This window comes from Vicugna pacos, chromosome 26, assembly GCF_048564905.1.
Source record: "Vicugna pacos chromosome 26, VicPac4, whole genome shotgun sequence".
Lineage (NCBI taxonomy): Eukaryota > Metazoa > Chordata > Mammalia > Artiodactyla > Camelidae > Vicugna > Vicugna pacos.
Genome location: NC_133012.1, coordinates 9258770 through 9285703, shown reverse-complemented (window position 1 = coordinate 9285703; position 26934 = coordinate 9258770). Strand labels below are relative to the sequence as shown.

General features: G+C 42.1%; 1 protein-coding gene across 8 annotated transcripts in view; it reads left to right on the top strand.

Moving 5' to 3' along the window:
* The window catches only part of NRG1 (neuregulin 1), an 885407-nt gene extending 859707 nt beyond the window's left edge, over positions 1–25700 (top strand). For 2 of the 8 annotated variants that reach the window (XM_072950309.1, XM_072950312.1), the window contains exons 7-12: positions 5366–5424; positions 16777–16879; positions 18426–18552; positions 21026–21156; positions 21991–22197; positions 24891–25700. In XM_072950309.1, coding sequence (XP_072806410.1) covers positions 5366–5424; positions 16777–16879; positions 18426–18552; positions 21026–21156; positions 21991–22197; positions 24891–25542 — 1279 coding nt within the window. In that variant the 3' untranslated portion in view covers positions 25543–25700. Of the gene's footprint in view, positions 1–4717; positions 4786–5365; positions 5425–16776; positions 16880–18425; positions 18553–21025; positions 21157–21990; positions 22198–24354; positions 24497–24890 lie in introns of all 8 variants that reach the window. The other 6 variants (XM_072950308.1, XM_072950311.1, XM_072950314.1 and 3 more) reach the window with 5 other exon arrangements.
* Positions 25701–26934: the final 1234 nt, after the last annotated feature.

Below are 26934 nucleotides of genomic sequence, written 5' to 3'. Positions count from 1 at the left end.
GAGGGGAAAGACAACAGGGACTCTTCTTTTTTTGGACAGTTGTCTAAAAAATTGTCCAAATATTCCATTGTGAAGTGGTGACTGGAGAGAGGAGATACCAGATGTAGACCTGTTTCTCTTCTGCCTGATCAAGGGAGGGCCTGATGGAAATTAATGAAGCCAAGAAATAAAGAAAGGATGTCTAAGGATGGTTTATAAATTGACAATAAATTTGCAAAACCACAAGACCATTTATAATGGTTTATAAAATTAGCAAACCCTAAATAAGCAGAAATTTCTTGGGGTTCTGAAAGTATCTTTGAATATGTCTAGTGTCTCCACCAAAAAGATGGAAAATAATTTATGCAATTAGAAGGTAAAAAATACACCAGGCACTAAACTGATTCTCAAAATACATGAATGTATGATCAAAGACATAGTAAACACATCAGGATATCCACCGTGTATTAAGGTTATTGTTAAGAACAGTTTTTATTTTACCGATGCCGTGCAGAAGTCTTGGTTACTAGATTATACGGCTTGATTGAGTCCTAGGTAAAATGGTATTTCAGTAACAGGATTTAAATTTGAGGTAATAGACGTCTGTTAGAGAGTTATAGAGTCTTTTCCAAATTCCAAACACAATGCTAAATGTTTTTGTTTAGGGGAGGGGGCCTGTGAAGGGAATAGTGGGGGCTCCTATAAAAAAAAAGTATTTGGAAGTCTACAGAGAGAAGACAGTTTGTCACGAACTATAAAAATAAAAACCAAAAGTTCAAAACTGACCTGTACTTGGCAAATCAGTTGACTGCATGGAAGTCTCTCTGACACAATGCTTTATGGGACACTGGGGTCTGGTCTTCTCTTGGGGTCAGTTTAACAGACGTTTTTATGAGAGTCCTTTATGAGCCAGGGACTGTGCTAAACATTAGAGACAAGACATGATCAGAATGCGGTCACTGTCCTGCAAAGAAAATCACAACAGCTAAGTAAGGGCAGAAAAAGATCAGGGCAGAGGGCAGTGTGACAGCGGAAAGCAGTCCCTCACCCAGGGCGTGGAGGGGGCGGGTGGGGAGGTGGCAGGCAGGGAGGAGTTAGTTTGAAAAGGTGATGCTTCAGTTCAGACAAAACTGTCTGGGAATTTTTATCTCATTAAGAACAAATATAGAGCAACTTTTAAAAATTGTATAAAATAAAAAAATTTAAGTCAGAAAAAGGAAAAACCCTAGGCAATACAAGCCATAGTTCGGTGACTTAGTGAAAGAGAAAACACATGTAAATACTAAAACTTTTAGAAGTGGAAAAAAATGAACTGTATGGAAATTAAAAAAAAAAACATTAGTTCATATGTTTGAAGTTAACGCGATACTAACAACAAAATGGAGTCAATAAATATGTTGTGGTGTCAATTTTAAAAAAGAGAACAAATATAGAACAAAGATTGTTTATCATGTTAAGAGCAAATACTAAATCTTTTTTTTTTTTAATGCTTTCCATCCTCTATCAGGGAAAGAAACAGTGTATATAGTTTTGAAGTTATGACAGGGGTTCCATTACTATTCAAAAAGATTCTTCTAAGACATAAAATTCTTGGAATGTGCTCAGACTCATGCCAAATATTGTTCAGAGTCAGATTAAATCTACCATACTCTTATGTCTGCTGAAAGTGGTAGATTGGATGCTTAACATACACTTTAAAAAAAAATACAATGCTAATAGAGAAATATATGAGAAGCCAGTCTCCTATTCTTTTAGAAGTAATTCCATAGAATTTAATCAGAGCCTATGAATCTGGTGAGTTTTCATTTGCATATGCCTTTGCTACACAGTCAGTGCAGCCTGCAGTTTGCTTATGCAGAAACTTGTTTCCCCTTTCTTCCATTTGATTTGGCAACAACTCAGTGTGTCCACAAAAGTTACATGATGATTTGTCGCCACTGAACCCTTGAATTGCTGAGGAACAGGTAGTTGAAATTTGTTTTGCCTCCATGATTGTCTTAAGAATCCATTCTATCAGAAATGTTTTTTTTAAAAGTTCTTGAGTCCTCCCCGACTGGTAATACATTCAGAAGAAATGATGTCGGGGTTGCTGTACAGTGATTTCGTGTGTGAAGGCGACTCCCAGAACCTTTGCGGTAAAAAGAAACCTTGAATCATCACTTAGTCAAATCCTTGCATTTCATCACTGAGGAAAACAGAGTCCAGTGAAGCCAAATGGGCTTCTCACCTCCAAGCAGCAAGATTCGGTGATGCCAGGATGGAGGGCCTTGGCATCCATCTCCCGAGGTGTCAGGGTCCCTCACATCCTAAACTTTAGTGTAGATGCAGATCTCTTAGGGATCTGGTTAACATGTGGGTTCTTATTCAGTAGTTCTGGACTGAGGCCTGAGAGTCCAGGACACACTGGTGCTGTTGGTCCTTGGACCCCACATTGAATATGTATAAGGCTTTACCACTAAGAAGATTCATCTGAGTGAAGATAAACGTAAGCAAAGAGATACTTCTGGTTCAGATAGAGCTGATGATTCCAGAAAGGATTGGCACACTTTAAGCAGATCTAGTGTTACCGCACCAAACAGTCTATCTCATCTTGTGATACAGATAAGCCAGCATCTCATCATGCTGGTTTCCTAGGAGATATTGTTTTAGAAGTTCACACTAATTAGAAAATTGATAGGGTAAGGTTTTCGAGCCCTTTCATCTAGTTGTCCTGTGCCCTCTGATCTCAAAATTGTCATGCAAGATGCATAAATGGCAATTTTTCTAGTAAATGAGTTTCTTCTTTTAAGGGACTCATGATTCCTCAGCTGTTTGTTAATTTCATGACCCTTAAATAAGTGAATTTCTTGCCTCTGATGGTTCTCTCTCCCTCCCTCCCTCTCTCTCTCTCACACACACACACACACACACGCCCCATATTCACGTATTTTATATTATATTCTTTGTGTGAAGCAAGTGGATTATTATGTGATCAATATAAGAATTTTAACTTTTATCAAGAATGCAAACAGGTAAGATGAAGTGGTCATTATAGAAGTAGCCTTAATTCTGGCATCACCTACTTAATTATAGTGTATGTCTAGATGGATTTACAGTCCTGGTTGAGAAACAGATGTACAGATAAAAATCCCATATACTTCAAAAATTATTATGTCAAATGACTTGTTATGGAAAACAGGTTTCCTTGTGTTTTTCCTGTGTTACCTGGGAAGACATTCTTATTGAAGCAGGTAGACTGACATCTTCATGAGAAATGACCCAGCCTCACAGGCTATAGTTCTTATTTCTGTGTTTCCTCAAGTAGCTCTTTCTCTCTAGTGATTGCTGCAAAAATACTCTAAACAAAAATAACCAGTTCATTTATCCAAAAAATGTTTTGAAGAATTTTTTTAAAAACCGTATCAATACGAGATGTTTGCGGTTAAGCTTACTGACATTATTGTTAATGATCATAATTACACTTTGCTTACACAAGTACTCATGGGCTGGAAATCTGAACATGCTAGTGTCCATTCTCTCAAGCCACTCTTACAAATCACTGGATAACACTTTCTTGGCATTGAATTTGGCTTTAAGGGAAATGAAAAAAAAATCAACCTTATATTAGTAAAAGTGAATAGTTTTATTCACATCTCTTTGATGCCAGGAGAAGAAAGGGTTGTTTGTAAATCACGAGGTCTGCGCATGGTGGTTACGGTGTAGATGAGCTATTAGTGATAACCACGGCTGTGGGTGCTGGGCATCTATAGGAAGTGTATTTGTGTCCTAGAACCTTTCAATGACCCTATTTACTTGAGTATGATATTGGGTAAAATGAATCCGGTCTGAAATTCTTCAGTTACTGGAGGGACCGCAACAAAAAGAACAGTTATAAAGGACTTCCATGTTTAGGCCCAGCCCCATTACAAGACCTTAAGAACAATACTCTACCAAGATTCTGGAATTTTGATAGGCAAATGTAGGGGAGTGAGTAAAATGTCAATTTTATGTAATTTCAAAATAGTTTACCTTAAGCGCAAAATGACATTTACTAAATACCACTGTGGAAGAATAACTTTAAATTTTTTTTAATATGTTTGATGTGGGATAGTTGGATGAAATGAAATTTGTACTGATAAAAATCTGCCTCTTTCTGTCTTTCACCATTAAAAACGAAACCTAATCTGTGGTATCTTAAGGGAAAAAAATAAACAGAGAATGCAGTTTTTCTTGTCAGTAATTACTGGTATGTGAAAGTGCTTGATTTCTGTTGCAGTTTGATGATTTAACTTATAACTTATAAAAATACCAATGAAACTAAATACAAAATTATGTTTATAGCAGAAAAAGCTCAGGATCATTTAAATCTTAAAAGATTATGGACTGAACCATGCAGGCTCTTAACTAAAACCAGTGTTTTAACAGAGTAAGAGTCAGTGATCAGTGGCAAATAAGGAAATGTCAAAGGGAAACTGACTTAGCTGCCCAGACCTTGCCACCCCAGTTCGACTTTTCAGCCTCACTCTAGTTAAATTGCAGTTAACTGATCTTACGAAGACTGAAGCAGACAACAACAGAAACATACACCCCACAGTTTCCGCGGGACACGGTTTTCTAAATGTTTTGTCTTTTCCTTTTCTCTACGTTGCTCAGCCACCAGGTCATTTGTAGGACTTTCATATTCTGTAGGAGGAAATTTGCCAGGCTGAAAGTTCAGTGTCTTTAGCATTCGATTGCTTATTACATTTTTACCCTCTAGGTGCCAACCTGGATTCACTGGAGCAAGATGTACTGAGAATGTGCCCATGAAAGTCCAAAACCAAGAAAGTATGTTAAAATAATCTGAAATTTGCTTTCTCCCCCAAACTACAGCAACAATCACTACCTCTTGGTGCTTTTACAGCTCAGTGGTGACTGATTCCTTTTGTTCTAATTATGGTTTAACCGCTCAGGGCATAATCCCATTCCATTTGACCTTGTTTAACTGTCTCTCAGCACGGAGACCCCAGAGGTCATCGTGAACCCACTGGGACAGTCAGTGATGCTGGCGATGGTGGTGGGCAGGCCCCCCCAAAAAAAACCCTTCCAACCTTTGGGACCAGTGCTATCAAATGGAAAACCTAGATGAAGAAAACGTCCCCTTTCATTTTAAGTGGCTCCCTTTAAGAGAAAGCAGTCACTTAAAATGCTGGGACCTTTCTGGGTTTTTTGTCCAAATGTTGAACCCTTTGGGGGAGATGCCAGAGTCTGAAAGCCATGATTAGGACAAAGCCTCAGTTCCTGAGGGTGAACTCACCAAGTTCAGTCAAATGAACACTGAAGGAGCTTCTTTCTAGCATATATTCACCTCTTCTCTTTTTCTCTGTTTTTTTTTCTACCATTGTTTTTTTTTTGTTTCTTCTCTCAGGTGCCCCAATGAGTTTACTGGTGATCGCTGCCAAAACTACGTAATGGCCAGCTTCTACAGTACGTCCACTCCCTTTCTGTCTCTGCCTGAGTAGGAGCATGTTCAGTCGGTGCTGCTTTCTTGTCACTGCATCTTCCCTCAGATCTCACCTAGAGCTAGGTGCATTGACCAGGTCTAACACTGACTGCCTCTGCCTGTCGCATGAGACCGTTAACGAGAGCGATTGTATGACTTCTCTGCTCATGACTAGTTGAACTAGCTCTGAGAGAGACAAATAGGTGGGTGAGGCCCCGGATGCTTCTGAAATGGATCTGGAATCACGTGACACCACACGATAGCCTATATCACCCAGTGCGATCATAATAAAGGCCTTTAAAAGTCTCACTTTCATTGATAAAAAAACAATAAAATCATTCTGCTGAACAGTCCATCTTCTTTAGAACCATGACCGCATCCTGAAAAGGGATGTTTGCTAAGTTGTAACCAATACGCACCTGAAATGATGGTAAGTTCATTTCGGTTCAGAATGTGTTCTCTGTAACAAATAAACAGAATAAAAAGAGTTCAGGTGTTTCTCTTCATTAACCAAACAGTTTGCATTTAAATTTTTTTTAAAAAAAGCACTGAGTAAGGAAATGAAAAACAAACATTTCACAGCCAATGAGACAGTCTGGCTTCTATTTACGTTGCTTAGGAAACCAGTGATTCAGGTCTAGTTTAACGATCATTTGTTTATGTTATGCTAGTCTCAATAAGAATTTTAGAGACATTTGTTTTTTAAAAATTTTTATTGGTTGCTTTGAAACCTAACAGTTCACTGCTAGATGTATATTTTAAAATGAGAACTGGGAAATCCTGATTTCTGTGGCTTCATGAAATTTTGACCATCTTTCCTAAAAGAGCCAATTCACAGTGTATATAATTGTACGGATAACTGAACTATGAATCTGTCCTTCTTTTGTGAACTGGGACTATAGCTTTTAATTCCGGAGCTTTCAAAGCATTATATTTAAAATCGATTCCATATAGATATCCGTTTGGATCAAAGGTTGACAATTTTTTTTTCTGTAAAGGATCAGATAGTAAATACTTCTGAGTTTGCAGACGACCCCGTCATTGTCACAGCTACAGAACTTCTGTCGTTAGCACAAAAGCAGTCATGAACAATGCATGACCTGACAAACATGGCTGTGTGCTATTGAAACTTTATTTTCAAAAGCATCATAAAGGATTTGTCAACCTCCAATTCAAATATGTCAATTGCTCGCCCTGAAAAATAATTTCACATAGCCTGTTGGGGTATAAATTCATGGAACACAAGAAGCAGTGATAGAAATTGGTCATTTGGGGGACCCTAAAGAATGAGAGATTTACCCTTATTTGTATGCATTGCAAAGAATAAGATTCTGTTCCTCAGGTTAATGGTCATGGAAGAATAAATTCTATAGATGAATAAATCTCATATGCATTATGGGGAGATTAGACCCACATAGTCAATCATTTTTTTTAGTGAGGTGGTATTTATTAACAAGGGCTGCATATCAAAGATTCTGTTATAATGTCCTGTTGTGAAAAATTGATAAATTGGCATTGCTAAATTTTCAAACACAGTCTCCCCTTTCTTCAAGTTCTTGAAATACTATGCATTTAGTGGACAGAATTTTTCTCATTATAGCTACAATTTTTTTTTAAAGATAGGCAAGATGGAAAGTAAAAATTGAAGGGAAATAAAATTTTACTTAATATAGTAAAGCCATTCCTTTTAGACATATGTATTTGTATTCAAATAACGTAGATTTAGCAAATCCATGTGACTGTATAAATACAATACAATAATAGGATAGAACTGAGTGAAAATTCTGAACATGTGCATTATAAGTATAATGTTTGGAGTAACATTGTGCACTGAAGGCCATGTTGGAGCTCCCAGGTAGAGAAAAGCATGAAGAAAAATGAAGCTATTTCCCAAATAACAATACAGTTAGAGCTGACAATAGTAACCCAAGAAAATATTCTCAACTTCTCTTTTAGATCAATTTCTCTTTCGGAAGATATAATTTTAAAGTAGCCACTATGTGTTTAATCCGAATGTGATTCTTTGAATAAATTCTTTAGTAAAACGTTCAGCGACACTTTTGGAAGACATCCAGAAAAGCAGCATTCATATTTAACCTGATGTAACAAAGATTAATAGGAAGCACATTTATAAACAAAATCTTCAAGGACTGTACATCATTGCTGCCTCATGTCTGGAAAAGCAAGAGCTCCCAGTCAGAAACTGCTTTCCAACAGTGTCTTGTCCAGAGTTAATTTGCTAACTTCCCGATCTAAAATTCTCAATTTTGATTTCTGCAAACCTTCACACAGAAGTCAGGAAAATAAATTCTCGCTGCTCGGAGAACTTTACATTCGAGTAGCAATGAGGGCTGCACAAAAGATCACGTGTTGCCACTGTAGTCATGTTTCAAATTTATTTGTTTGTTTGCATTCATAAAGTTTGAAATGCATCAGGTAAATTTTTAAAGAAAAGGTATCCCCCAGCTTCGAAGAGAAACCAAACCCCATTTTCAGAGGAAACAGCACATTCTAAAAAAATGTCCTATCTTTTTAAATGCTTAATAAAATGTAACTTACATTATTAGGATTTAATGCAGTTTTTCTGGTCAAGATGTCCTATGAGGCATTTATTGATCTATAAAGACTGCTTTAAAATGTAAACAAAAGGAACACATGTATATTGTATAGATCTTTCTTTGGGGGGTAGTAATTAGGTTTATTTATTAATTTTTTTTAATGGAGATACTGGAATCGAACCCAGGACCTCATGCATGCTAGGCACGTGCTCTACCACTGAGCTGCACCCTCCCCTCTTTTATAGGATTCTCTTGAAGGCCACCTTTTGCCTTGAAATAAAACATATTTATAACACTTTCTAGGAAAATATTGTCGAGGTTAGTCAGCTTCAAATTTGACCCCTCTTGATACAAAATTCCTACCTGAAAAGATTATGTTCATTATTGTGTGTGTGTCTGTGTGCGTGTGTGTATGCAGACAATTGATAATCGATTTATAGACTTCATAGAGAGGGGGGAAAGGCCTCAGAAGTAGTTACAGGCAGCGCAGAGCACTTAGTCATACATAAACTAACATATAACAGGACGTAATTATAGAAAAGCCCAAATAATAATATTCTGGAAAACCTGCAGTTTTGGAACTTGTAGGCATATTCTCAGAATGAGTAAAACTTAGGTAGCCTTAGAAGTTTTCGCTAACATAGGGTACTAGGGCATAAATTATTTGTGTTGCTTTTTCTAAATGTTCTAAATACCCACTGAAGTTATTCATTTATTTATCAAACATGTGTACCTTGCTGAAAGTAGAATAAAGACCCCCTCAACCTATGACAGAATTATCGTTAACTCCAACTGAGTGTTAGTGAGATTTTTCTGTGTGCGTTTTTGTGGATGTGCCCACGAGCACATGGAAACGTGGAAGGAAGGAGAAAGTTCCTATTACATTTCGGAAAGCTGAGTGGCAATGTGGATTGGTATATGTGAAAAAAAAAGTATCTACATTTGTAAAGGTAAGTGGAAAATTAAAAGTCAGATGCTAAATTGGTCCCATTTAGAAACGGCATTGATAGGACCCCTTTAGAAATCACAGAGGTGCAGAAAGCCAAGATGACATAATATCTTTGAGATTATTTGCATAAGGAGACCCAAGATGTCAAGGAATAAAATGCTGAATGTCTTCAAATTTTAACAAAAATTATAATTGCCTGCATGAATAATTTTGATACAAGAAAATTCTCTTCTCGTTCTTTTCTCTAGTGCAATTGAAAATTTAAATTAACCTCCAGGCTCGTCAGTTTTCCTCAAACAATGATAAAATCCTACAGCAAAGGATTAGCTAGTCAATATTTAATAGTTTCTGAAGACTCTCTTAGTTTTAAATTAATTTTTTATATTGCTTGCTGCACAGCAGGAAATCACATGTAAGAAAGGAAACTAAATAGTTTACAGTAACCTTCGTGTTTTTGAATTATTAATTTAATTTGAAAAATGGAGTGGCTAGGCAGAAGTTCAATAGGAAACGTCTGGTACGCAATGAGCCTAAGCCAACATTAGATTAAATAGGACAGATAGAAAGTAATAACCTTTTCAGAAAATGAAAAGTGTTTGTGGATTCTGCTTTTCTGGACTCACAATGAAAGAAATGTGGCCACCAATAGTAAAAATAAATTAGAGCCGTGTTTGCTCCAGATCTAGTATGAATGATGTGTGTCTCCTCTGCCTGGTGCCTTGTTAGGGCTTATGGCCAGAAGAGATTCCAGTTTTAAGTACCAATTTCCCTTTGAATTATTTGAAATTGGAGCTGCCTGATATGAATGACTTCCCATGAAATGAAATTAGAGTTAGGCTCACAGACTCACCTATAAAACTGTAAATGCAGTAATATGTATGCATGAGCATGCTACTAATTTTATTGAAGACTTAACCAAGCTTCCTACGCAACTAATATAGATAATTAGCAGTGTTCACGTAGGCATGGAATAATGATTCTCTTCTCTGGAAAGAGTTTTTGTAGATATCTCTTGATGTTAACCCTTAAACTATTACTGACGTAGGAGGGAAAGGCAAGAGATGGAGGGGGTTCTAGGGAGAAAAATTAAGTCACATCCTCATGGAAATGTATAAGGAAAATTTATTACCACTTCTTCAGAAAACAAATTTTTGTACCTTGATGTTCCAAAGTTTGCATGAAGGAAACAAATGGGGGTAGGGGAGGAATGTTAGTTTGTCAAATTGAGTGTTGCACAGAGGCAAAAGAAATTTGTTTGAATTGGAATAAATTGTTATTTTGCTGTGAACATTGTGCAACCAAAATAACTCAACATCCTCTGACTGTTAATTTATGAAAAATATAGGTTATTTGTCTGAGTACCCTGGACCCAAGGCAAAGGGAACTCTCTATTATATAAAGTGCCCCTTTATCATTGTTATTTCAATGTACTGTCTGATATATATATATATATATTCTTTTTTCTTAATCTGGGAAACTTCCATTTCCTTAAGAGGTGGGAAGTTCTTAAAGTCTAAATGCTCGATGTATCCCAGGAGCTTTCAGAGTTTTGGAGGCCGTGAAATTAATTAAAAGTAAATCTGCATGTCATGCAGGAAGTAGCCCAGAGTGAATCTCCAGGTATGTCTGTTCTCCAAACTGGTAAACCCCTCTGCCATTGGCTGACATCCTTCATGGCCCCTTTATTCCACAGGGTCACCCTGTGAGGTGTGTGTCAGCTTTATAAGCATTTTTCAATGGGAAATTAACTTGTCCAAAGTCACTGTGCAGGTAAATGGCAGAGAAAGGACCTGAAACCAGGATGATTCCAAATGCCCTTACCTCTTCCATTCCCATGTTCATAGGAGGAGCTTTGCCCAAGCCCAAACTGGCACTTTTGAAAGAGAAATACCCGTCCACCTCATGTTTTCAAACACGAGGAGTTTGCTTTGCCGCACTTTGGGACCGGCCTGGCACCTCTCTAATCAGCCACCAAAGGAGGGAATATGGACCCTGGAACCCTTCTCTTTTCATTCTGGTCCCTCCCTCCCACCTGCCTCTCCACCTCACATGCACAGATGAGGAAGTCCTGAAAGGTCCCACATGATGAAGTTTGATGGAAGGGTTTTTGTTTCAAGGATGCAAAGTGTCATTTCCAGAGCGGTTTTTGTTTTTGTTTCTAATTTGCCCCATTTCTTCACTTGAGCCTGTGCAGGGTCTGCTGGTCCTGCAACCCCAGTGCCTCCGCAGTCCGGTCTGCCAGGACTGTGGGCGGTGGGCACGCATCTTTGAGTCCCCTTCCCTGGGCAGCCCTGCAGGTTCCTGTGCCTGTCAGCTCTCGTCCGGGCATTGGAGCTCAGCCCTGTGGAGTGATCATCTAATTGACTCTCAGTGATTTAAGGAAGCAGTAAATTAAAATTAAAGTAAATTAAAGACCACAGGAATTGCCTCCTCCCCACCTCCTTTTTTTTTTTTAACAGTTTGAAAAAGTGAGGCATTCAGAGCTGTCCTAAGGCAGACAGGAATTACACAGAAAACTAGGAGCAGCCTCCAGTGCCCCCGTGCCCTGTCTGGCTTTTTGAGCAGAAGTGTTTATTACATGTCATGAGACATGTGGAGTGGTGGAGAGTGTGGAAGATCTGGAAAAAAGGAGACAGAAGGTTTTTTTTAAAGTAAATAACTGAAGCAATAAGAAATATGAGAGCATAGCTAACCACAAACAGTGAAAGGTACAAATCCAACGTGATGAAATTGTCCAACCAAATGACTATCCTCTTGGCTTCACCTCCTGGCTCTGCCACTGTGCCTCTTTGGGTAAAACGATTTCACCTCCCTGGAGTTTCACATCTGCCTTTTCAAAAGAGAAGGATGAGATGGTGCCAAATGCCATTTCTGATTATACATACGATGTTCCTATTCACAAACATGGAAATGGCGTGGAGGAAGGTTCAGCCATACAACTTCTCCCTCAGTAAGGTCTTTTAAGGGTTAATAAAGACAGAGTGTGCTGGCATTTGCACAACTCTTGCAAGAGACGTGCCCTACGTGGACTCCGCGGAGGCGTACCTGAGCACTGCTTCCTTAACCATCCACCATGTGTCTGTTCCATGTGCACGCACGGAGAGCCGTAATCGTCATGTGTAATGTGTTTTGGAGTGCCAGTGTATTGCTCTTTTCTGAAACTTTTTTCCCTTTCTTTCTTTTTTTTTTTTTTTTTGTCAACTTTCTGCATTGGCAGAGCATCTTGGGATTGAATTTATGGGTATGGACCAATCATCATTCCTTGTAGCCTGCAGAATTTAGAGCCTATGAGCTGAAACCTCTTTCTCCCTGTCTACTCTTCCCTTTCAGTTCCTAACTAATTTCCTTTCTCTTTAGAAGGGGTCATACAGCCATAACAATGATTTCTCTGCTTTCAATCTATGGTTAGTTGACCGACATTGGGACTGAGCGCAGCAGCTTGTAGACTCCCAAGTTTCACTTAGAGTTTAAAACCACCTTACCTGCTGCGAATGCACACATACCCCGTGCTCCTTGACCCACTGATTGGATCTGGCCAGGCTGTTATTTCAGAGCTGGGGTAAGTTGGAGTGGTGCATGAGGCTCTAAGGAGGAACCACACCGGGGACCTGAGGGCAAACAGAAGCTTTGAATACATCAGCTTAAAAACACTCCACATCTTAGGCTAACGGGAGTTTGACATACAATGTAAAAGTCACCTATTAATATAGGAACATAGAAAGCACATATGTTGCAAGATAATATTATATGCATAGACTTGAATGACTCTGATTTTCCAGAGATATTCAAGCACTGTTCTGGTCAAATTCATTATCTTATGAGCCAGGAAATAGAAAATAGAAAGAAACAAGCCTTGTGTTACTTCCGTTGGAAATCCCAGTGCTAATAGGATTAAACTAGAGTCGCTAAGATTATCCCAACAAGTAACCACATAGAAATTCTCACACTGGAAATGTGAACTACCTCCTATGTGCAAGCGTGTGAATTGGGGGTATCCTTTGTTGGAAGGCCTTCATCCTACATTGTTGGGAGAAAAGGCCAGCCTTGGGAGGAAGGGGAAGGCATTCTTTCCTCCCAGAGGCATCTCAGTGCAGGCCCCTGGGCTTCCTGAATGCTGCCTCCAGCTTTTGGATGCCAGCATCACCATCTACCCCTAATGTGCTTTCCATAATTTTTGTAAAATGAGGCTGTTGGAAACTCCATCAGTTACAGAAACTCAATTAATTGCCCATTCCGCCCTCCCCCCAAGAAAACATTTCCAAGAGAAAACCATTCATTTGATGGGAAAACCCCCACGTGAATGTGAGTGGTCCTTTGCACGTGAGAGAACGTCACTCAGGAGTGAGAGGGGATCCCACCACCATCCCGCGGGTGGCAGGTGGTCTATGTGAGGCAAGGTAACTATTCAGGTTACTTCTCTTGAGATAGAAATGATCCCCTACTAAAAAGGCTTACTGTCCTTACCTGCAGGGAAGAAAACATTCTATCATCACCTTCCCTCTTCTCCCTAACAGCATCTTTCCTGCTTTATCACTTTAAGGTATAATGATTGAATTTAATATTGCTATTCCCAGCCAGCGAAGTAGGGTGATGCAGAGTTCAGAGGTATGACCGCCCTCAGGAATATATGAAGAGTTCATTCAGGCACCGTGTACGAACAACACACCTCTTAAGAACAAACATTCCAGAGGGTCCACAGTCCCCAGCTAGCCAGAATGTTCCATCTTTAAGGAAAATTAGAACTTAAAATTCATTAAAATAGAGACGCCAAGGCCTCTGTCTCTTGGCCTGGCCAGACCAGTCTGAAAAACGTGTTGATCTGATTGACTTTAATTCGCCCAGCCAAACTGTAAAGCCCCAGAAATGTTTTCACTTATTAAGGCAGATCCACCAATGGGATTAGTGGATTCTTTCTATCAGTGCTGCCTCTAATTTGCTTCTGTTCTGTTGGCCCTTCACACTAGGGAAAAAAATAAGGGAGAAAATAAGAGGTTTTTAAAAAGAAACATTGTTTATATTATTGTCCATCAAATGTTTCTATTTGAACACATATTGTGAGGGTCACCTGATCTAGTAAACAATTGGGAAATCACATAGAAATTTAGCTGAGAAACATTTAAGGCATTCGGTCCTGACCCACATCCTAACCCACACCTGTGATCCGTGAGCCTTGACTCTAATTGGTTCCTCTTTGCCATTTGTGTTTCGCCCTTTGGCCTTTACTGGACTGCCTTTCTATTCCCAGGACTGATTTTCCTGGAAAATGGGTGTCTTTGACAAAACCTAGGAAGAATGGGCAAGTCGTCAAGTTTGTTCACTCACCCAAGTCAGTCTGTTCTTTTATGATTAACAGCCACCAAAACACTTGTCCAAAAATCCCTGAGAGACACGATGCCTTCCCCCTTCAGCCCTTGGGTAGGTCTTTTTTGTAGTTGGCAGAAGCAATTTCCCGATTTTTTTCTAAAGATAGACTGAGAAGGCGACTATCAGGTGCTTCCTGATTTAAAAGAAGAAAAAATAAAGTGAAAGACCTAGAGCAGGGTCTTCCATTTTCTGGGCGATGATACTTTCACACTCCTGTTTCTTAGCCAGTTCATCACAAGCAAAGGATCCCTGCTCTGCATCCTGCATTCCCGGAGAAGGGCCAGGAGAGTGATGCCTTTGCAGCTTAGACTTAGTGCTAGAAACTGACCCGGATGCCAAGTCAAGGTGGAGTCCCCGCGGCATCAGCTCAGAGATGGACACCTTATGATACTTAATTCCCTGTCCTGTGGCTTTAGGGCGGGGAGGGGGAGGGGAGATGAGCAGCAGACACTAGCAATTAACTGGTGAGCCTTCACACGCCACGTCCTCATTTAACTTTTGCGGCACAGAACTATGTGACACCGCTCTCCGCCTCCTGGTCCGTTGTCGCCCCCGCAGTGCACCAGCTGCTTTGCTCCCTAATTGTGGCTTCCACGTGACCGTCAGCCTAGGTTAGGAGTTATGCTGTATGGGCTCGCCCTTCCAAATCTGCATCCACCTCTTCTTCCCACCCCGGCATTTCCCCCTTCTGCTTTTTCTTTCATGTATTTATTTTTTCCTCCCTTAGTATCAGGCATGCTGGGCCAGGAACTTCAGATGGCTCCTCCTTCACTTTTTAACCTTGTTTTCCCTCCTACCTGACTCTCCCCCGCCCCACCCCCGATCTCTCTCCATTATTCTGTCAGTCTGTCTGTCTTCTTGGTTTGTTTTCCTTTCCACTTCCAACCCTTTTGATTTGTTTTTGTATGATCTCTGAGGCATTCTGGTCTTTTTACCCGCTGACTTCTTTCTCCTCCTCCTCCTGTGAATAATCAGTGCTCTATTAATTTGATTTGACAATGTTCCTGACCTGTTAACTGGAATTTGATTACCATGGGCTTGGCTTGTAGGAAATGGTTTGTTTAAGGATAAAGTCTACTGTATCACAGAAATTACGTTGCACTTTTTCATTGCAAGAAGACTTCTTGCGACTTGCCCTTGCTCAGCAGGGAGAGAGAGAGAGAAAAAAAAAAGGTGGTGTTACTGAGACAGAAAATGTACGTTGAAAAGGTTCCAGAAGGCCCCATGTTGATTTGCAGATAAGAGACCTTCGTGTGGAAAACAACCCCCAGTTCTCGACCGGTTTGTTCATCATCATAGCAGTTACAGCGTACATCGCTTATGATGAACTGGTCGAGTTCCTCTTGTCCTTGAACTTGTGAATTTCTCCCAAGAAGTGTGATTGGATTGGTTAGAAGCCTAGTTCCTAAGGGGGTCAGGTTCTCTATTCAATCAGCCAGTCTCGTTAAGAACCCGACCTACCAGAATATAATCAAGTTATCTGCCCTTCAAAAGCTAGCTTAGAAATTGAAAGCCTTCCATGAATACGAAACCAGTTACATTCGGGGTACAGTAGTACCTTCACCTGAAAGTTCTAAGCATCACACTTACCTGAGTGCAACCTACATCAGCTAATTTGCCAGGTGGGTCAGTGCAGGAATGTACAGTCCATTCCTAATCGTGTATCATTTGTGCTGGTGGTGTTTTATTGCAAAAAAAAATCAGGTCTCTGAGTACAACCGGTGAAGTAATAGTAATTGTTCCTCAAAGGACAAAGCTTCATCAGGGTCCAGGGCTCTCCCCAAGTCGCACTGGTTTTTCTCTGATACAGTGCCCCGCTATTCCATGTCATGTTGCTCATGTTCACGTTTTACTGTCAAATCATGGGGATCCTGCCTCAGTTTTGTTGCTAACTACAAGTCAAGCTCATGTTTGCTGATGTCTTTGAGTTTACTTTTTTACGTTAGAAGTGGCTCTTTGTAAAGACCACGGGAATATAAAATAGCTGGGAAACAGAAGAGGCTCGGGTGGGTGGGCTGGGGAGGGCCTGCGAAGATGAAACGATGGGCAGAAGGGAGGAAGGGGGAGGGGAGGGTCCCAGTGGTGCCAATTCCAGCTCCTTTTATTGGCCTCGATTCCTGTTGTCTTTGCGAGAGATTTTTTTTTTAAATAAAAAAAGACAGTTTTAACCAAATAGTTATTTTATAATTCATGTTAATGATTTGCCAGTTTAATGCCTATATATATAATTAACTTAATAATATCATGTTTTTTTAATTATAAATGCCCTCCCTCAACGGGCTTTGCTGTTTTATGTCTAAAATGTAATGCAGAGTAGATTGTACCTTAAGTATGTCTGCAAAAGTCATGAATTGTCCCGTGTGTATTTCCTTGTGAACATGGGCAGTGCAGCATGCCAGCTGTTCAGCTGTCAGTGCCGGCACGGGGCGGGGACTGTGGTGACATCTGCTCTCATCCCTTTCCAGAGGCGGAGGAGCTCTACCAGAAGCGAGTCCTGACCATCACCGGCATCTGCATCGCCCTGCTTGTGGTCGGCATCATGTGTGTGGTGGCCTACTGCAAGACCAAGTAAACTTCCTCCTCCCCGCCTCCTCTCCCCTCCGCGCACACACAGCCCAGCCGCCGAGGGCTTTGCAGAATCCAGGCTCCGCAGTCCAGTCTTGGGGGAGAAAAGGGAGGAGGAGGAGCCCATATTTTTTCTCTCAAACGTCGAGGACCTTTCCTAATCACATCCGTTAGAAAGCTTTGCCTGTTTGTGTGAAAACGTTCGGAGGACTTCTGATAGTGGACCCCAGCCCCCGGACTGAAGAAAGGGTTGGAGGGGCAGGATTGCATAGGGACCCACATGCGGGTGTCTGTGGGTGTGGGTGCACCCTGAGGGGAGCGGGGTAGGTGCTACAGGTGAGCTCGTCCTATCGCTGCTGAGGACACGTTCCAGCTCACACTTAGGAGACAAAGGAAACACTTGGTGGTGTTTGAAATACAGGGTTCTGGGGTTTTTTAAAACGGCATCACGATTATTTTTCAGTTCCATTTAACTAGGTTACGAGTTCAAATGCTCTCAAAGTGTGAGATTACAGAAAGAACCTCCTGGGAGGAGAATCAAGTGAAACTTGCTTTGAAAGAATAAAAGAGAAAACATTACAACAGATTTGTGTTCCCTTTCTGGGTCCTTTAAGCCGGGTCCATTTTAACAAAGACGACGACTGTCTGACACAAATTCCTTTCACTTGCCCCTCGTACATACAGCTTCCACTTCAAGTCTGAAATAATGTTACCAGTTTTGTTTTGTCTCTTCGTGGCATAAACGCTCTTGCCAAAACTAACCATGGGAGTATTCCTAGGACCCGAATGTTGCATAGAGCAACAAAGGCAATGTGTTTTTATGCCACCAAAGCAAGGGCACAGGTGACATTTTCTTAATGCCCCAGGATTTAGCATGTTGCCAGCACTGAGCAAGGCATGGAGACACAGCAGCCTTCACAGAATCCACCTTGTGAGACGATCTCAATATTTCAATCTCAGTATTGCAATCTTCACTACCCAGTCACATGAAACAGTGGTACTAGGGTAGGGTCATGTTATCATTGTGCCAAAACCAATTGGAAAAATAGGTGCACGCCTTCACTCATGTATGATGCTATCTATACACTCACACACAGCATGTATGACAGACAGATTCAAAGCTAACTGTGTTTTCTTAAGAGACACACAGGCAGGCAAGTCTATAAATGAGATGAGTCTTATCAACTGCAGAGCGTGAACTGTTAGCAAAGACAAAACCATCTGCAGGGCTCAAGCAGAGATGGATTGATTAGGAAAGTTGGGGTTTTAGCCAAATATCCACTTGACTTGTCTGGTCTTTTTCTTTCTTATTTTTTTTTTCCCCTTATCTCTCAGCAGTCCACTTAAGTTTCTGTAAGCATCCCATTTGCCTTCTGAAATCTATTTGCTAAGGATGGGTGACTCCACTTCCGAGCTGGAGTGGCAGGCCCTCTGCCTCCCTCACCACCAATCCACTGCCTTGAGTTTTGTGTTGAGAGAATGAAGAATTGACTGTACTGAAAAACATACATAATCGAACAAATAAATGCTCCTTTTTTTCCCTGTCCAGGAAACAGCGGAAAAAGCTTCATGACCGGCTTCGGCAGAGTCTTCGGTCCGAACGAAACAACATGGTGAACATGGCGAACGGGCCTCACCACCCGAACCCGCCCCCCGAGAACGTTCAGCTGGTGAATGTACGTTGATGCTGGCCCGTGGGAAAGCTCCGCGTGTCTCCTCTGTTCAGGCACCTTGAGGTTTATTTTCTAAAGCTCTCAGCCTCTTAGCTGCTGCCATTAATCACCAGGGCTTCCAGGAATCCAAGATTTCGCCAGAGAAAATAATGGGAACACGTTTGAAAGTGGGTTTGGTGACTGTCACACCAGCCCATTTTCTCTTAGAAAGTGTTCATTAAGGGGTGGGAATAATAATGTTGGGTTGGTTCTGCAGGGAAACCACAATGGGAAGAAAGAACGGAAAAATAATAAAATTCATGATACAAGAATCATAAGGAAAAAAATTTTTTTTAATAATTTGGAAATGAAGGTGACTCCAGTCTACTGCTGATCAGCACTGTGACTGGACTAAAGACTCTGGAGTGATTTTTTTTTGTTCGAGGCATTTTGCTTTACTGATTCTGATTTCCAAGAGGAGAAATCAGGGCGTGAAAGGGCCAAGGCACTTATCAGACTGGCCCCTCAGTAGCCAAACTAGAAGAATTTAACACTTCCTGACTCCCTCTTTCGACATGATCCTCAACCCTGCAGATGAAATATATCCTTCCACATTCAAGTATCTATTTCTTAAAAACTTACTACACATTCAACTTTTAAATATAATGAAGTCATAAAATATTCAATTCTGAGAGTCTTTAGAGAGGCCTTCCAAAAACTCCCTTTTTAACAGATAAGGACCAGAGCAGAGCTGGATTCAGCTTTCCTGGCTCTGGAATATTCCACTTCCTAATCCACTACCGTTTTTCTCCATCGCCCTCTGATGTTTGGCTTTTTACAGGCTGAGATGTATTTTCTGGGAGGCAAATACATCAAAGACCCAAGTTCAGGGTTGCCGGTTGCTCAACCATTAGCAAGCCTTATAGGGAAGACCTACAGGAGACTGTCAGGTGCTGGTCTGTTAACATCCTCTGCTGCTTTCCTCCCCTACCAGTGTGCTCAGCAGAGTGCGCTGCACGGTTGATAAATGCGTTCACTGCTAACACACCTCTAATCTGTCACTTTGTATGTTACAATACACAGGAGGCAGAGCGACTGCCTGGATTCCAATCACAGCTCAAGCCCTGTGGCTGTGAACTCTAGCTTTTCTAAACCTTATTTCCTCATTATGAAAACAGCCCTAAAAATAATACCTATGTCGCAAAGTTCTTGTGGGCATTAAAAAAATAATCTGTATAAATTCTTGTGGGGGAGGGTATAGCTCAGTGGTAAGGTATGTGCTTAGCATGCATGAGGTCCTGGGTTCAATCCCCAGTACCTCCACTTAAAAATAAATAAATAAAAATAAATAAACGTAATCACCCCCCACCAAATCTGTTCTTAAAACAAAACAAAACAGAAACACTTAGCCAGGGGCATTTAGTGAGTATTGTATAATTGTTAAATATTATTTTCATTAGATTCTCTGAGTTTACATTGCCTTCCAAGGAGCAAGAGTCGTTTGGTACACAGACTAGAGATGGCTCATTGCACGTGACAACACCATCTTTTCCTTAAAGCAAAGATCCACATGGAGAAACCTTTCCACTAAGAGAAACAGATATAATTCAAGCATAATTCAAGTTGCTTTTTTGCGGGGAGGGGGGGTTCCATGAATATATGGACTCTCTTAGAGCCCAAAACCCATCAGATTATAAAGCACCCTTATTTCATCTCAGACTGTTCCTGCCTGTGCCTTTTCCTGTAATTTAACTCCAGTCAGTGGAAATACTAATGGGGTTTAAAAGGCAATTTTAAAATGTCCCTCTCTCACTAATAAAAGGCAGCAATAGCTGCTGTGATTTGGTGGTGAAAACAAAATAGAATCTATTTGCACAAAATATAAGGCCCTCTATCATGTGTTTTGTCAAAATGTGTAACCTTGACAACCGTTTTAAGTCCTTCACGTCTCTCAGTAGCCCTGTCGGTCTTACCACGGACAACAAGTTAAAAATGTCTCTGATAGCATTCGAGCAACATGGGCCCTGGGAAACTGAGAGAAAAATAGATCCAAAATATAGAGGGGGTTTTTTTGTTGTTATTTCATCTAATGACTTAAAATTTGAAATAAGATAAACCATCTGTGTGCTTTTGTTTCACTCAAATATCTGTTAGTTGTCTTTGGCTTGGCAGCAACCATTACAAAAATAAGTACTGGAGAGACATTTGTGTTGCATTCTTGCCGTGCTATCAACTGGAAGCAGAAGACACAGGTCTGTTTCTGATAAAATGCAGCTGTGATGGTAGGACCTGCACCATGTGCACATCCAGAGAGTGATTCCTCAACCCCGTGTAACTAATCTAAAGACTACGGTAGCCAGCATAGGCTTTGCCACCTGGCCGCTGGAGAAACAGGACATATTACGAGGCATGTGCACGGGAGTGGACTGTGTGTTTGCGACAGTGGCAGTGTTTTGATTTCCCTGAATCTTCAAGCCGTGTCTCTTTGTTTCTCCAGCAATACGTATCTAAAAACGTCATCTCTAGTGAGCACATTGTTGAGAGAGAGGCGGAGACGTCTTTTTCCACCAGCCACTATACTTCGACGGCTCATCACTCCACCACGGTCACCCAGACTCCTAGTCACAGGTATGAGGATGGAAGACGGCACGGCGCTTCCCCCAGGACCCATCTTTACACGTTGCCTTGTGCTCTCGCTGCCTCCAAAGCGGGCGGGAGATTAGGGGGCAATGAGGTGCCGTAAAAGTATGAGATGGGACAAAAACAGACTTTGGGCAGCAGCTGGCTCGGCTGTTTAATTGCTGTTGAATTTGAGCCTCAGTTTTTCCATTACCAAAATCAGGGGAAATCATCCCTAACTTGTAGGACTGCTGTTCCCCGTTGTAGAGATCGTCTGTTCTCGCGCCCGACCACTTGCAGGATTGCTGTCCTGGGAAGAGCTTGTCTCAGATGCTGTAGAATGCTCAGAAGGTGACTTCTTCCAGTGGTTGGCTTGCTCTGGGATATGCACTTGAGAATCTGTTAAATACCGAACCCTAAATTCTCAAATGCCCTGGTGGTCTGAATGTGTGCTACCAGGGGCAACAGCAGAATCCCAAACATAGTCCATGAGGCCAGTGTTTCCTTCATCTCAGCCACTCAAGAACAGAGAGATCCTAAGAATACTTAGTGCAAAGTGGCCTTTGGTTAATGTGTGTTGAACATGTGAACAGATAAAGTGTATCCTTACAAAGCCCAACTAAGGATCCTGTCTATAGCAAGCATCTTTGTAGCAATTCTGTTCTGAGACAAGCAATGTCCTAGTAAAGTAATGATGCACCAGCCACATGCAAGATTTGTCAGGTCGCGCCCTCTCCTTTCCATTTGTGCATATAATTTAAATATACATGTGTGTGTGTGTGTGTGTGTGTGTGTGTGTGTGTGTGTGTGTCTGTGTCTGTGTCTTTCACATTTCCTCTGTAGCTGGAGCAACGGCCACACCGAGAGCATCCTTTCCGAAAGCCACTCTGTGATCGTGATGTCATCCGTGGAAAACAGCAGGCACAGCAGCCCGGCCGGGGGCCCGAGAGGACGGCTCAATGGCCTGGGAGGCCCTCGCGAGTGTAACAGCTTCCTCAGGCATGCCAGAGAAACCCCTGACTCCTACCGAGACTCTCCTCATAGTGAAAGGTAAAACCGAAGGGCAGAGCCACTGCAGAGGAGAAAGAGCCCCACTAAGGGAGCCCCGTGAGCACCCGCGCTCTCACCCAAGGAACCTGCTCTCATGAGAATGGGCGCTCCTAGCTGACGAAACCACCTGTTGGTTTGACTGGACTCACTTCTTCCGAGCTGCTCGCGGCGTCCCAGTGGCTGACAGGCGACAGACTCTTAAAGAGCTGGAATGGTGGGGTGTGGAAGGCGCAGCACGGCTGGAGAGCCTGGCTCTGGCCTGAGGCTCAGACCCTCTGGGCGGGGGCGGTTTCCTCAACTGTAACTTGAGAGCGATGGCGTCAGTGATTGATCAGGACCCTTCTAGAATCCCGAGTGGCCAGTTATCCAGACTCTGGTGGGGCTGGCCTCCTGCGCCCCTGCGCTAACTCTCTCTTGCCTTCCAGCCTCAGTTAAATCGAGTCAAGGGCTGTGCATGGCTGACGGCCGGCCGTGGGGGACCGCCGCCTGCCTTCCACCAGCAGTCTCCCTTTTATGAAAGTCCGAGGCGGGATGACTCAGGGCATCTCTTGGGCGCTGCCTCTCGCAGTCCTCACGGGAGCTTTTCAAAGCAGATGCTGCCTTTGATATGGTCCTTATTCCGGAAATGTGTCGGCTTTCTTCTGGGGAGACTGGGCTGGGCCAGGGGGGAGTTACAGCAAAGGTCAAATAAAGAACAGAGGAAAGTAAACTGAAAGACATGCTTAACAGAAATACTGAACTCATAGATTTCCTTGATCCATTTTCCCCTAAACTGAGAGGGAGGCACACCCAACCAGCGTTCCCAGTCCAGCAGGAAGCTGTTACTTGCCTGCTTTCAAATCTAGTGGGGTTTTGTCTGTTTGTTTGTTTGTTTGTTTGCTTTATTGTCGTCTCGGTCTAAGTTTTCACCACTTGCTAAAAGGTTTACGTAATGTGGAAACCATACTTACTTGGTTTTCATGGGTTTTCACATCCTTTTGATACTCTCTCCTGCTCATACACTGGGAAGTGCTTACAACAACAGGTGGCCGGTTCTGGGCCTGCAGGTCGTGTAGAGCCTGCTGATTCCTTTTTTAAAGGCCTTTACCCCAAAATGGTATTTCAGAGTTTTATGGAATCAGAGGTTGTTCTGTAATTCATCTCTGAAAAAGTAGGCATGGTCCAAAACTCGTTAAAAACATTAGCCTCAAGTTCATGTAATGATGTCTTTATGTATCAAGTTGGTCCTAATTCAGTCTTTTTTAAAACCTGAAAAATAGATTAGAGATAAATTCTGTCCCCATCACTACATGTGATGTTTTTCTTCAAAGTCAGCATTTCCCTGCTGGGGTGAGCTTCCTCACCTACACTAGATTATCCAGAACTGCAAAATACACCTGAACCCAGAGTTCGTGGAGAGAAAGGATGAATCACCTTTATGGGTTGCTTGAAGTTGGATTAGCATTTCTCAGATGGCTGAATTTAAGTATCTCAAAACAGAAAGTCTGAAGACTCAAGCCCCAGATATTTCGATCTCTAGACACTTCCCCATTTTAGACACAGCCAGATCTCACATCCACATGACTCAGGATCATGGCAGAAAAGCAGGAGAGTTCATGGGTTTCCTGTTCCTGTTAGCTAGAGTCTAGATGATGGTGTCCTTTGTCATCACAGGTCATGTCAAATTAGACTCTGCAAATGCCAATGTGGGAAAAAAAAGAGTCCTTGAGTGCGATGCATTGGTGAGATTTTTATCCAGGCTGAGAAATGTGAGTCTGAATAAGCCACATCTTTCTCGGTGCCAAGTCAGGTCTTCTTGTTCTGGGGGAAGAAAGCATGATGTGGTAAAAACGATGCACTGAAGGTCCTGACCCCTGAGATTCACTGAGCGTTATCAGACAGAACGTGACATGAGTGGGGTACAGCCCACCCTTGGGCAGTCACAAAAGATAAGCCAAGGACCGAGGCAGCCCTGGGTTTTGGAAGAGAGTTAGACCAGAGACTGGACAGAAGTACGAAGGCAACGTAAATTACCTTGGGATGTCATGCTCACTGGGAGGGACAGTTGCCAATTGAATGTTAAAAAGTAGCATTTCATGGAAAAATGAAAAGCACACAAATGTGTTACACTGTTATCAGGAATAAATCTAAGTTACTATGCTCTTTTTTTTTCATAAGACGTAGCCTTATAGCTGAGCTAAGGAGAGACAAGGCACACAGATCCAAATGCATGCAGATCCAGCTGTCCGCAGCTCATCTTAGATCTTCCTCCATTCCCCATTTGGGCTTCATTCTCTAAGACCCCTTGGCCTTTAGGAAGGTATAGTATTTAAGTAATACTTCTTTCCCTTCCAAATCCCTGAGCCTTGGTCCCGATAAACTGAGAGGTTTCCAGGTCCAGGTGCCCCCTTGTCTGGACTCATGTGCTTTTGTTTAAAATCCTGAGGAGATTGAAAATCCCCAACATTGATGAGCTAGGCAAGTCATCTGCTCTTTGCATGTCCTTCTGTGAGGATATTCTTGGCTCCATAATTTTAGATTCCAAGGGTGCTGAATGTCCTAGTGTTAAAAAAAAAAAAACCAAGCAGAATACAATGAATAGAAGTTCTTTGATCTCTGATGGTATTAACATGGGTGAGCTCTGTCCCCTTCCCCTCCCCGCTCCCTGCCTCCTCTGCCAGCACACTCACGCGGGGTATTCTGTGCTCACACAGGTATGTGTCAGCAATGACCACCCCGGCTCGTATGTCACCTGTAGATTTCCACACGCCAAGCTCCCCCAAATCGCCCCCTTCGGAAATGTCTCCGCCCGTGTCCAGCACGACGATGTCCATGCCCTCCATGGCCATCAGCCCCTTCGTGGAAGAGGAGAGACCCCTGCTTCTCGTGACGCCCCCCCGGCTGCGGGAGAAGGCTGACCACCCCCCTCAGCAGTTCAACTCCTTCCACTGCAACCCCGCGCATGAGAGCAACAGCCTGCCTGCCAGCCCCCTGAGGATAGTGGAGGATGAGGATTACGAAACCACCCAGGAGTACGAGCCGGCTCAGGAGCCCGCTAAGAAACTCACCAACAGCCGCCGGGCCAAAAGAACCAAGCCCGATGGCCACGTGGCCAACAGGTTAGAAATGGACAGCCACACAAGCGCTGAGAGCAGTGACTCAGAGAGCGAAACAGAAGATGAAAGAGTGGGAGAAGATACACCTTTCCTGGGCATACAGAACCCCCTGGCCGCCAGCCTGGAGGCAGCCCCCGCCTTCCGCCTGGCTGACGGCAGGACTAACCCAGCGGGCCGCTTCTCCACGCAGGAAGAGTTACAGGCCAGGCTGTCTAGTGTAATCGCTAACCAAGACCCTATTGCTGTATAAAACCGAAATAAACACATAGATTCACCTGTAAAACTTTATTTTATATAATAAAGTATTCCACCTTAAATTAAACAATTTATTTTATTTTAGCAGCTCTGCAGATAGCAAAACAGGAAAAAGAAAAACTTTTATAAATTAAATATATGTATGTAAAAATGTGTTACGTGCCATATGTAGCAATTTTTTACAGTATTTCCAAACGAGAAAGAGATCAATTGGTGCCTTTATGTTCTGTTATGTCGAGAGCAAGTTTTGTACCGTTTCCGTGAGAGCTTTTTCACAGTATTTCAGCAAAACTTTCCCCATGCCATGTTTTTTCCATTTTTGCTGGCTCCTTGTGCATTGCATTACAACGTTGACTGGATGTATGGTCTGCCAGATTTCCAGCTGTCCCTCCGTTTGCTTCAAGTAGTACCCAACTACCCACTCAGTACGTCTTGTAATGGCACATATCCATCCCAGTCCTCTTTCATAGGACGTTCTCTTCTGCTCTCAGTGTATGAAATGGGTTGTGTCTACTCTGCCGGCCAAAGGTTTGCTTCATTGGGCTCTGAGATAATAGTAGATCCAACAGCATGCTACTATGAGTTATAGCAGGAAACTGCATTAAGTCATGTTACATATTAGGAAGAAAGTAATACTGTGATTTTTTTTTTATAAAATGACGTGATTAAGCAGAAGATAGCTTGCTCTCGCTAAAAGGAGCTACCATTGACTTTATTTTGATGGATTTTTTTCTTGGCAAAAAGCAACCGTTTTCAGGATAGTGTAGAAAGTGGGTTCTGGCTAGCGATCATGGTGAAAACCAGCCCCTAATCTGAGGACTCAGTGTCACCTCCTCCCTGGGCAGCTCATCTAGTTGAAGATCAAAGCATGGCTGGAAAAGGTGCAATCATTCCTGACTTGTTTTTCACTGATCTGGGAGCCAATGATTGGTTGTGTCTTCTCGGCTCAAGAACAGACATGTCGTGGCACAAAAAACTCAGCTTAAACAGCACACGCAGCAATTTGTTTGAAATGCTTCCAGAGTGAAATGTGCCTGTTGTCTGTCGTGGTGACTGGTCATCGTAGGGAAATACTTCTGTCTTAGATTGTCTAGGAAGCGTGCATATATAGAAGACGTAGGCGGAGAGCAGCTGTGTGACTTGGTTAGCAATTTTTTAAGCACTTTTGACTGTTCTTTCGTTCTCATTGTTTTTCTCTTTTTTTCTTTAATGTTGCTTTGAGTAGGTCATAACTAAGCATGGACGTTTTTGTCAGGAACGGCCAATGTGCATGTGATTTGTGATCAGTTAAGAACCTCCCCCGAGTGATGAATCCTCAGGAAATATCAAGACAGTTGGAAAGCTTGCACCTTTACTTGCAGAAATGACCCCCACCTGCGTGCAAACC